The 12267-nt window shown below is 47.5% G+C and overlaps 1 protein-coding gene across 1 annotated transcript in view; it reads right to left on the bottom strand.

Annotated features, from left to right (window-relative positions):
• Positions 1-12267, bottom strand: part of Zfr2 (zinc finger RNA binding protein 2) — an 87973-nt gene that overhangs the window by 41660 nt on the left and 34046 nt on the right. Inside the window, exons 2-3 of the mRNA XM_070003298.1 lie at positions 2356-2551; positions 1839-1988 (exon numbers count right to left, since the gene is read on the bottom strand). Of these exons, the coding sequence (XP_069859399.1) occupies positions 1839-1988; positions 2356-2551 (346 nt within the window). The remainder of the gene's footprint in view (positions 1-1838; positions 1989-2355; positions 2552-12267) is intronic.

Below are 12267 nucleotides of genomic sequence, written 5' to 3'. Positions count from 1 at the left end.
CCGGTCATGGGGCCTGAACTCTGGTCCTGGGCACTCTCCCTCAGCTCTTCAGTTGAAGGCTAGCGCTCTACCACCTAAGCTGCAGCACCACGTCTAGCTTTTTCTGCTTATGTGGTACCGAGGAATTGAATCCAGGGCCTCATGCATGCAAGGCAAACGCTCTACCACTGAGCCACCTTCCCAGCCCCTCAGTGAGACTCTTATCTCCAACAAACCACCAGGAAACCAGAAATGGCGCTGTGGCTCAAATGGTAGAGCATTTGCTTTGAGCTGAAGAGCTGAGGGACAGTGCCCAGGCCCAGAGTTCAAGCCCCATGACCGACAAAAAAAAAAAAAGTCTTTTATTAAAGTAGCTGTATAAAGGGGTTCAATTCCATGATCAGATTATATGTCCAATGTACCTTGATCAATGCCACAACTCTGGAGGTTCAATTCATGATCACATTATATGTCCAATGTACCTTGATCAATGCCAAAACTCCTATCATTCTCCCTGTCCTTCATTTCTAAATGGCTGGGACAAACCAAACAATTACCTTGCAGCAAGTGATCAGAGTATGACACACACATGCAGTGTCCATGAATACAGTTTCACTGGCACACATAGCAATGGAGGCCCTTTCACTACTGAGGACATTCCCTCAGACACTTTGGAGGACCTTCTTGACAACCCTGGGCAAAGCAAGAGACCCAGGTACGCAAGACAAAGTGGAGGGCAGCTAGTAGACTCCAAGTTCACACAGTTACTAATTAGGATTGCACTTGTCTGGGATCAAGGCCCAGACCTGCTCATCAAGATCAGCTGCAGCCGCAGCCACAGGACCTGCCAACAGAATGCTGGGTGCACGCGCTGCTGCATTCCAGGGAAGCTCAGGGACTCACAATCATGCACACTCACACATGCATGCACATCTATGCATACAAAAACATGCACACAGGGCTGAGAATGTAGCTTAGTGGTAGAGTGCTTGCTTAGCATGCATGAAGGGTTTGATTCCTCAGTACCCCATTAACAAAAAAAGCCAGAAGTGGCGCTGTGGCTCAAGTGGTAGAGTGCTAGCCTTGAGCAAAAGAAGCTCAAGGACGGTGCCTAGGCCCTGAGTTCAAGCCACAGGACTGGCAAATAAAAACCAAAAACCGCAAAAATACACACACAAAAACATGCACACAGGGCTGGGAAGGTGGCTCAGTGGTAGAGCGCTTGCCTTGCATGCCTGAGGCCCTGGGTTTGATTCCTCAGCACCACATAAGCAAAAAGAAAAAAAGCCGGAAGTGGCGCTGTGGCTCAAGTGATACAGCGCTAGCCTTGAGCTGAAAAGCTGAGGGACAGTGCCCAGGCCCAGAGTTCAGGCCCCACGACTGCCCCCCCCCCAAAATACACATAGTCAGCACATACACACACATGCTGGGAAAGACGGAAGAAACCTATAATAGCATGGGTTAGAGAGACGACTGGGCAGGAGTTCCACTCACTTTGTCACTGTCCCCATGCCACTGTCCTTTAATTGGGAAATAATTAGGTGAAAACTCTGGCCCCAGCATGGACTTCTCCAAAGGCCGGTGAGCCCCCTCATCCCTGGGGTGGGAGACAGCACAGGCCAAGGATGCTGTGAGCTTCATGCAGCAGAGTCTGGGTCTCTGCCCAGCCTGCCAGTGCCCTGGGGGGGCTGGGGTCCTCATCACCCATCAACATCCCTAGCACCCACGATACACACTGCTGGTCACATGGCAAGCACGACCACAGATGAGGTGATGCGGTCCCTCTGGGTTAGTGAGCAAATGGAACTCCTCAGAGAAGACAGGGAGACACGAAGGGCTGCCCCGGTCTCATCACCTACCTTGGCCAGGACCACCTGGTAGGCTCCCCGTGATTCTATATATGCCATGTATTTGTTGAAGTCCTTAAGAATTCCTCCATGGTTGGGCAGAACGGCATGATTCTGGGCCCCGTGGTCCTCACCCATGGTGGTAGCGTGTGGCCGTCGCACCTGTGTGGGAAAGGAGAGAGGGTGAGCTAGTCTGTACCATACTGGCCACCCACCACCGTGTCTTCTCCTGCGGAGGACAAAGGCCACAGGCCCTGGCAGAAAACTATGACTGGCCCTATGGCTTGTGGGTATCAAGGCTGGGGGTGTGTGTGTCCTGGTTTCCAAGGTCAAGGTGACCCTAAGCACATGCACCTATGGTCACCCTGAGCCCTGGGAATCAAAGCTGCCCCCCTCAGGGGCATTGGCCACAAGTCAGTGTGCACCTGTTGAACTTGGTGCCCAGGAGAGCAGCAGCTGGGCTTTGGGGGTGACACAGTTCTTCCTGTCAGGCAGGGCCCCGCTGTGAGTGCCCGGTCACTGCTGTCACCTGCTGCCCAGGCTCAAAGCGGGTGTCCTGGGCCAGGATAGCTGGCAGTGTGGCCAGAAGGGCACACTGGCTATCACCAGGACTGCTGGGGAATGGCTGCTGCACCCATGGGGGTTCTGTGGGGAGGCTTCTAGGTTGTAGCCAGCTGCAGTACTGGAGACTGGCTGGCTGCAGCAGCCCCCTCCCGTCCAGGTTGCTGAGGAGATGGGAGAGGGGAGCTGGGAGCAGGGCTGGCAGCCCACCCCAACATGGAAGGAAAGGGCTCTGCTCCGTCCAACCCCAGGTGAGCTCTGCTTGGAGCCTCTCCTTTCTTGCCTGATTTCTCCCAGTGCCAGCTGAAAGCCTGGAGCCCCTTCCCCTGAAAACACAGGTGCACACATACAGGGAAAGATTTGCTTAGGAGTGAGAGAAAGGCAGGAAACCAGTCCTGTCACCTTTAACCAAGCTGTGGCTCTCCAGCAACCAAGTGCTCCCTAGAATGGACACTAGGGGGCACCACACGCCCACGAATGGATGGAATCTGGAAGCTCAGGCCGGCTCCCACCCCCTCACTGCCTGGACTACATCCTCACTGCCTGCTCTCAGCCCTGGGCCACCCCATCCCGCCTCACACAGCTGACAGTAGCTAAGACCTGGTGCTGTGGTCCCACTGCTGGCTGGACTCAAGGGGCTGCCCCCGTCCAGAGCCTGGCCAGGACTCTGCTCTGTACATGGATAGATTCATTTCCGCTTCTTCCAGGCTGGCCACAAGGCCAAGTCTGCCATGGGGCCATGAGGGCTCTGTGGTCAGCTGAGGATGGTGCTTTGGGCAAGACACACAAAGGTCTACAAAGGATGGGCGCTGGCACTAACTGCTCTCCAGAACAGTAGGCATTGTGTTCCTAGCAGTTCACACCATCCTTGTTTTCTGCCAAGTCCAGTACCCAATTCCCTTCCCGTCCTGTAAAGCCCCCCCCCTCCACCAGATAGCAGACCCATCAGCAAACCCCTCCCACTCTCATATGCTCTCTAGGCTGCACCTGTTTGAGGGTGGGGTGAGGGGCAGGGGCACTTCCAAGTGTATCCTTTGAGCTGGGTGGAGAAACCACAGCACCTGCTTGGAGAAGGCAGATGGATGGGGTATGAACACAACCCTGGTCTCAGTCTCTCATAAAAGGTCTCAGGCTGGTTCCTCAGGAAGCCTTTACAACAGATTCAGTGGGTAGGACAGAAGATACCACATCATCCCTATCCATCTTCCATGGGTCCTATGAGCCCTCAGAACACAGGCCCTGCTCCATGGCTAACTGCAGAAGTTGGGAAGTAGGGAGTTCAGGCCTCTAGGGAGGTAGTCCACAGAGCCAGAGTCCACGCCCAACTGTGATTACCTGAGTCTCCTACTCATAGAGGAATGGATATCAGGCCTCGCTGATCCTTACCAGGTCCTATCCTCTGCCTGTCTCCTGCTCAGCCTCCTTCTCCTGGGCAGTGGGACTCCCAAGATCCCACAGGAAGAATCTGCCTCTATCTTACCCTCCAGCCTAGCCCCCATACTGGGGCACAGGATAGTTGTCTTGTTTCCTGCCCAGGCCAGTATGTGAAGGGCAGGTGGGGCCCTAGAGTTCAAGTTCATCTCCTCTAGCACTCTTCTCATTCTTCCTTGCCTCCTCTGAGAGAACCTCCATACTGGTTGCTATAGGGGCTGCAATCATTTACATTCCCACCATCATTAGGATGATGTTGGCTGTAGGCTTATTATATGTAACCTTTTTGATGTTGAGTTGTATTCCTTCTATTCCTAGTTTCTTCAGGTTTTTATTTTTTCTTTGCTGGTTGTGGGGCCTGAACTCTGGGCCTGGGCACTGTCCATCAGCTCTTCAACTCAAGGCTAATGCTCTACCACTTGAGCCACAGTGCCACTTCTGGCTTTTTCTGCTTATGTGGTGCTGAGGAATGGAACCCAGGACCTCAGGCATGCAAGGCAAGCACTCTATCACTGAGCCACCTTCCCAGCCCCAGGGCTTTTTTTTTTTTTTTTTTTTTATCCTGAGGGATGTAGAATTTTGCCACACATGGGGAAAGAGGGATCTATAAAACCTTTCACCTTCCCAAGTGGACCGGCAGACCCCTGTGCTGCTTGATGTTATTGTGTGTTCACTTGAGTATGCAGACCCCCAAGACAAGCACACTGCAGAATGGATATAGCCCGAGATGCCATACAGAGGCCAATAGTAGCAACAGTATAATCCATCTTTATAAGAAGGTCCCATGAGACCATATGGACACTGTCACCTATTTCACTTCCTAGCAAGTAGGGACATTAAAAAAAATCAAGATGGTTTGCTTATTAAGGTGGTGGTTGGGTTCTGGTACTAGATGGGGAGAGTTTGGAAGCGATGATTACACAGTAGGTAGACCTGGGGAGGGGCTGGGTGTAGTGTTGGGCAATGGCAGGCAGGGTAGCAATGGGTGTCCACGCTGGGGGCTTCTTTGAAGCCTCTTCTGTGCCCAAAGGGCAAGTACTCTAGACAGGCTACCAAGGGCCTGAGACCCTTTTGTTTTTCTTTATCTTTTTAACAATGATGATCGTTAAATTATTTGAAGTCAAAATACCATAAAAAATTATGATCATTGCCAGGTACCGGTGACTCACGCCTGTAATCCTAACTACTCAGGGAGGCTGAGATGTGAGGATTTAGGTTCAAAGCCAGACTAGGCAGGAATGCCTGTGAGACTCTTACCTCCAATTAATTACAGAAAAATCTGGAGGCCGTGCTGTGGCTCAAGCGGTAGAGTGCTAGCCTTGAGCAACTTAAGGGGCTCAGAGACAGCGCCCAGGCCCAGAGTTCTAGGCCCAGGACCAGCCAAAAAGAAAAACAAAAAAGTTATGACCGTTTTGAGTAATAAAGAGAAGGTCTGGGTCAGACAACCCACGTTGGAGACTGCACGGCTATTTAGGCCTCTCCCACCCCTACTGGGCCTGCTCTGCCCTGCCCCTCCCCTTCTCCTGGCACCAACTGTTGGTTTTGCCAAAAAAGTCGCTGAGTAGGCAGAGTAGGCAGAGCAGGCCTTGCCCCCGGCCTGAGCCTTGAGTTCCGGGTGCATTCACAGCACCAAACTGCGGGTCTCCCGGGGTGGGGCGGGGTGGAGTCTTCCCCTCACCTCACCTGAAGCCTTGTCTGGATTCGTCACATTCCCAGATTTCCCCTGGGCGAGTCCCGCACAGTTGGTGCCGGCTTACTAGTAGCTCCCGGGGTGGGGCTTAGGAGGCCATACGCTAGCTTCCTCTAGGTTGTCATTGGTTACTGAGCTGACAATCATTCGTATGGGGAATGTGAGTGGGTCTGACAGGCAGGGAGACAGCCAATGAGAAGACGAAGGCGGTACTTACGCACACACATATATACGTAGCCCCAGGGTATTGTTCAACCCCGACGTGGACGAGGACAAGTGACGTCAGAGCTTTGAGGCCACGTGGTCCACGCGCCGAGGCCAGCTTCTGCCTGTCAGCGTGACCTCTTGGGCCGGCCTGAGGTGTCGTGTGCACCCCAGTCTGGAGCATTGGCACCTTCAACCCACCATTTCTCCCTCTGAGCTTTGGGTGAGTGCTGAGCTCTTCACTGGCGGCCAGGGGTGGGGTTTGTGTGGGGATTAGGCCCATTGGCGTCACTTGTGGCTGCTTTGGCCACCTGGTTGAAGTCCACACAACCAGCCAATTAGTTGCAGCTGAGAGGGCTTGTGTAATAACCAGTGGGGCCCCGGTAATGAGCGTGGCCCCGTGGCCTGGCCCGCTGGCGGGGGCGGGGCATCAGAGGATGACGTCACTGCCCCATGGGGCGTGGCCCGGAAGGGGGTGGGGCATCGAGCCCCACATGCTGAGCTGCCTATGGGGATTGGACAGGAGGCAGCTTGGGGGAGGAGCATGGGTGGGGAGGGGCCCAGCCCATCTGAGGATGTGTAGGCTGCGTGTTACAAGGCAGGAGGGAATAGGGGAAAAGACCGATAGTCCTAAGGGGAGGAGGGTAGAGAACAGGAGGAGAAGGGTAGACTAGAGCAGGGGAAGTGAAGTGGAGAGTAGTTCTGCTGGAGTGGGGGAGTAGAGAGACAGAGGAGAGAGGGACAGTAGGAGGGGAAAGCCAGCCAGAGCAGAGTAGGGCAGGCCTCCTCTGCAGGTCATTTGGGGTCTTCCTCTGGAGAGGCCTGTGGAGAGGCTCCTCCCGGAGCAGAGCAGGGCAGAGCAGGGCAGGGCAGGGCAGGGCTGTGGAGAGTGGAGAGGCCTGCAGAGAAGGAGGAAGGGAAGAAAAGGAAAAGCCTTCCCCTTTGGAGGTTTGGAGCTTTGGATGTCTGGGGTTGGAGGTTTGCAGACCGACTAATTGGTGGCTTGCAGACCAACTAATAAAGGTTGGGGCTGCCCATTGGAGGCTTGGAGGTTTGGTGGTTGAGGCTGCTCCTGGTTCTGGGTATCTAGCCCAGGACAGGGTAGTTGCAGGACCCCTTTCTGGTGTAAATAGTGTAAATACATTTGTTATATTTAACCGTGCCTCGATGGATTGTCTCGCTCTTTGGAGGGCATAAGTTTGCCATTTCTACTTTGTCAATCAACACCTGTAGGGGTTCTGCTGACAGTGTGATTAGGGGAGCTGGTGCCAGCTCTGCCACCTCATTGGTTGGGGTGGGGACAACTCCTGCCTACTCACATACTGTATTGTAAGTTTTGTATGCTTAGCTGTTTTTTTCATAAACAATCCTTTATATTGAGACATTTGTGCATCTTTTTTTCTTTCTTGAGGGTACAGTACCATAATTTGATACGTGAATGTTTTGTGTAATGATCAAATTACTTCCATCTCTTCAATTTCTCTGAAATAGAAATAGAGTTGTGGCTCAAATGGTAGTGTGCCAGCCTTGAGTGAAAAACTCAGGGACAGTGTCCAGGCTCTGAGTGCAAGCACACACACAAAAAAAGAATTGACTCCTTTGCCTCATTTTTCAGTACAGAAGAAATGCTTCCCTCCTTTTAATATGATGTTGATGTTAGGTTTATCAGATATACTCTTAATTGAGGTATGCTCCTTCTATTCTCAGTTTATCATGAAAAGATGTTGGATTTTGTCAAAGGTTTTCTCTGCATGATTTTTTTTTTTGGCGGTTGTGGGGCTTGAACTCTGGGCCTAGGTGCTGTCCCTCAGCTCTTCAGCTCAAGGCCAGCGCTCTACCAGTTGAGCTACAGTGCCACTTCCAGTTTTCTAGTGGTTTATTGGAGATAGGAGTCTCACGGTCTCTCCTGCCCGGGCTGGCTTTGACCCGCTATCCTCAGATCTCAGCCTCCTGAGGTGCTAGGATTACAGGCGTGAGCCACCAGCGCCCGGCTCTCTGCATGATTTTTGTCTTTGACTTTGTTTATATACTGGATTACAGTTATCGATTTATATATGCTAAATCGTCCTTACAGCCCTGGGATGGAACCAGCTTGACCAGGTTGTATGAATTTTAAATGTGTTGTTGAATTCATTTTGAAGCTGTTTTATTAGGAAATTTTGTGTTTATGTTTAACATAGATATTGGTCTATAGTTCTCTTTTTGAAATTATGTCTTTGTCCTACTTTGGAACGAGTGTAAAAGCTGATTCCATAAAATATGCTCCTCCCTTCCCATTTCACGGAAAACCTGGAGAGGAGTATCAGTGGTGTTCTTTAAAGGTTTTATAAATTTCATCAGTGAATTCAGTGAATCCTGAGCTTGTCATTGTTGGGACTGTTATTGCTGCAGTCTTATTGCTTGTTATGCATCTATTTAAGTAGCTTACATTTTAACATTTTTGGTGGTAGTGTGGTTTGAACTCAGAGCTCCAACTTCTTTGGCTTTCTTGCTCGTGGTTAGTGCTGTACCACTTGAGCCATGTCTCAAGCCCAGTTTTATGATTATTTTGGAGATGGAATCTCTTGGACTATTTTTTGCCTGAGCTTTTTTTTTTTTTTTTTTTTTTTGGGTCCGGTCATGGGGCCTGAACTCTGGGCCTGGGCGCTGTCCCTCAGCTCTTCAGCTCAAGGCTAGCGCTCTACCACTTGAGCCACAGCGTCACTTCTGGCTTTTTTTTTTTTTTTGCTTATGTGGTGCTGAGGAATCGAACCCAGGGCCTCAGGCATGCAAGGCAAGCGCTCTACCACTGAGCCACCTTCCCATACCACTTGAGCCACAGCGTCACTTCCGGCTTTTTTTTTTTTTTTGCTTATGTGGTGCTGAGGAATCGAACCCAGGGCCTCAGGCATGCAAGGCAAGCGCTCTACCACTGAGCCACCTTCCCAGCCCATGCCTGAGCTGGTTTTAAATCATGATCCTCCAGATTTCAACCTCTGAGTAGCTAGGATTACAGGTTTGTATCATCAGTGTCTAGCTGTTTATATCCTCTTGATTCCATTTTGGTCAAATGCATCTAGAAACTTACCTATCTGATATAGATTTTCCAGATTATTTGAATATAGATTTTCTAAGTATTCCCTCATGACCCTCTGGATTTCATTTCCATTTGTTGTGATATCCTCCTTCAGTAAGTTTGATTAGATTTGATGTTTTCTCTTTTTGGTAACATAGAGGTGTTTGTCATTTTTATCTTTTCAAGAAATAAGTACTTTAAAAAAATCAATTCTTTATATGGATTTTTGATCTCCATTACTTTCTTCCCTATTTTTTTTAAATTTAAGTTTATTGTCAAGGTGAGATACAGAGGGTTTTCAGTTACATATGTAGTTAGTATATTTCTTGTCAAACATTGTTCCCCCTCTCGTTTTTCTCCTACTTTCCCTCTCCCCCAGTGCCCTCCCCCTAAAGTTGTAAAGTTCATTTCCAACATGTTGTCTTGTGAGTATCACTATAGCACTGGTTCATCCTTTGTCCTTTGTCTCACCATTTTGTTGTTCCTCTTCCCTTCCCTAATTCAGATAAATATATATACAATACAGAGGGTACCAGAATCAAATACAGTGACAAGGGATAAACCACATTGTCACTTTTTTAAAAATTGTCATGTTGAGTACTTCTGCATCTGTATTGATCAGTGTATGTAGTATTCAAGCTGTGTGTGTAGTTTTCAATTATTCTGTTGTGTAGCAGGGTAGTGCTAGACTTGGAAGAATTCCTTCCTCTTCTGTTTTGTATATATTTCTCAGGAAATGTGTTCATTGTTCTTTAAATAATAAGTAGAAGCCAGGCGCCAGTTGCTCACACCTGTAATCCTACCTACTCAAGAAGCTGAGATCTGAGGATTGTGGTGCAAAGCCAGCAGGGCTGGAAAGTCTGTGAGACTCTTATCTCTAATTAACCACCAGAAAATAGAAGTGGCATTGTGGCTCAAGTGGTAGAGTGCTCACCTTGAGCTAAAGAGCTCAAGGACAGCACCCAGGCCCAGAGTCCAAGACCCATGGCAGACCTAAATAAATAAATAAATAAATAGTAGAATTCAGCAGTGAAGCCACTATTCCATTGGTTTTTTAATGAGGCTTCTTATTGAAGATTCAGTCTAACTGCTACTGATCTGCTCAAGTTCTATGCCTTCCTGATTTAGATTTGGAAGACATCATTTGTGTTTGCATCAGCAGCAATAACAAGGAGACAGTGAATGCTTCTTAAAATCTTAAACTGGTAGTAGGGAGTCCTTTCCCATGTCTAAAATGTATCTTAATATTTTGATCCCAGCTACTTGATTGAAAGATACCAGTAAAAGCTGGTCACTGAGCTCAGTGATTTAGCAATCTCTCTCCTACCGAACAAGTTCTACGTGGCTGTCCTTCAAAGCAGGTGTGATTTGTGGATGGCAGCGGGACAGTGAACTGCACTGTGAATGAACGGCCAGATATTTTCTTCAGTTTGATTTTAAGACTTTGTCTCATGGTGACATGAGGACTGGCCTCAGACTTCAATAATTCTACATGTACTTTTGGTATAGCTGGGATTAACCAAAATGTACCAGGATTGCCATCCAGGGTGTTGATCATTTTCTGTGAAGTTGTACAAATAACCTTGCTTGTAAGTTTTCTTTCATGGTAACCAAATGCTATTAAGGGTTTATAAAATTTATTTTATTAGGGTACATTTTGGATTTGCTTATCTTCCCTCTTATTGTCTTTAATTGTCTTTCTGTCATATTAGTTCACTACTCTATTTGTGTTTAGTTTGCTATTACCTTGCTTTAACATGTAGATTATCAAGCATTTTTCTTTCATATACACATGTAATACAATATTGTAAATATAGAATTTTATATTACTAAGAAGAGTTTTAGTTCCAGCTTGTTAAGTTCTATTCACAATATTTTCAATTTCTAATAATTTACAACCTGGTTTTAATCTCTTCTTTATCTTGTGGGTTGTGGAAAGGTGTGTGTGTGTGTGTGTGTGTGTGTGTGTGTGTGTGTGTGTGTGTGTGTGTGTGTGTGTGTGTGTGTGTGTGTGTGTGTGTGTGTGTGTGTGTGTGTGTGTGTGTGTGTGTGTATTGGTACTGGGTCAGGGCCTATTCTCCAGGGACAAGCTCTGCTTTAGAATTTTTGGTGGTTAATTGGAGATAAGAGTCTCATGGATTTTCCTGCTGAGCTGGCTTCAAACTGCAGTCCTCGGAAGTGAACCTCCTAAGTAGCTAGGATTATAGGTCCATGCCTGGCTGAAGGGCTAAAAATATCATCATCATCATCATCATCATCATCATCATTATTATTATTTGCTAGTCCTGGGGCTTGCATGCATAGCCTAGGCACTGTCCCTAAGCTTTTTTTTTGCTCAAGGCTAGAGGTCTACCACTGGAGCCACAGTGCCACTTCTGGCTTTTTCTGAGTAGTTTATTGGAGATAATAGTCTGGCAGGGACTTTTTAGTCCAGGCTGACTTTGAATTGTGGTCCTCAGATCTCAGTCTCCAAAGAAGCTAGGATTTCAGGCATGAGCCACCAGAACCCAGCTGAAAGGCATATTTCTTAAAAACTAAATGTTAAGCTATTTCAAGTTGCTTTGTACAATGTTCTTTGTATGGACACACTGGAATTCCCATAAGCCCCTTGTATGTGGAGCATTTACACAAATGAACTGTGTTCTGCACTACATTGTCAAGTCTCAAACATAGTTGAGCAAGTATGCTTTAAATTCAGCTAATTAAAAAAAAAATAAATTCAGCTAATTGTGAATCATAAAGGAAATGTGATAATCTGAATATAGAAATTATTCTAGCCTGTCAATGTTTGATATCATAAATCTGAATATTGTCAACATAATATACGATTATGACTTCCACTATTGGTTGGTGTCTCTCTTTTGTCTACATCATAACACCTCGATATTCTTTGTGTTTCAGTCAGATTGAACCATTTTTTAAAGTATCTAATTCTTACATGAATAATAATTTGTAATTTCTGTTTATCATAATAAGATTTATCTACCATTCATGCATGATAGAGTAGCATGCAGGCCGCTGCACAGAGCTAAATGGCACTCTTCTCCAATTGTGGACAGAATAGCTTAGCTGAGACCTATGTCTCTGTGTGGTTCATTGTAGGCCAAAAACTTTTTTTTGTCTTTTAATTTTTGGTACTGGAGATTGAACTCAGAATGTTGTACTTGCTAGGAAAGTGCTATGCCACTGAACTACATCCCTGCCCCAGGCCTTTGAACTTATATTATGTGTTGTCTCTCCAGTGTACCTGGGAAATAGTGAAAGACAGAGACTAAGGCCGCTCCCTGAGCCTTTAAAGCACTGCCATTCAGCACAGACATGAGCTGCAGTGATCCACGCCTACACTGTGATCTAAATGTGGTTTCAAAGAAGACAGTCTCCTTAATAGTACATATCTTTCTTTTTTTCCCTTAGTAGTACTTCCTGTGGAAGTTTAGTATAGAGATGAAATGGTGTTACTGAATGGTTGGAAGAGTTTTCTTGAAACAGAACTGCATGCA

Source organism: Dipodomys merriami, unplaced genomic scaffold, assembly GCF_024711535.1.
Source record: "Dipodomys merriami isolate MVZ:Mamm:240054 unplaced genomic scaffold, mDipMer1.0.p SCAF_6, whole genome shotgun sequence".
NCBI lineage: Eukaryota > Metazoa > Chordata > Mammalia > Rodentia > Heteromyidae > Dipodomys > Dipodomys merriami.
This window is presented reverse-complemented; position numbering and strand designations above follow the sequence as displayed.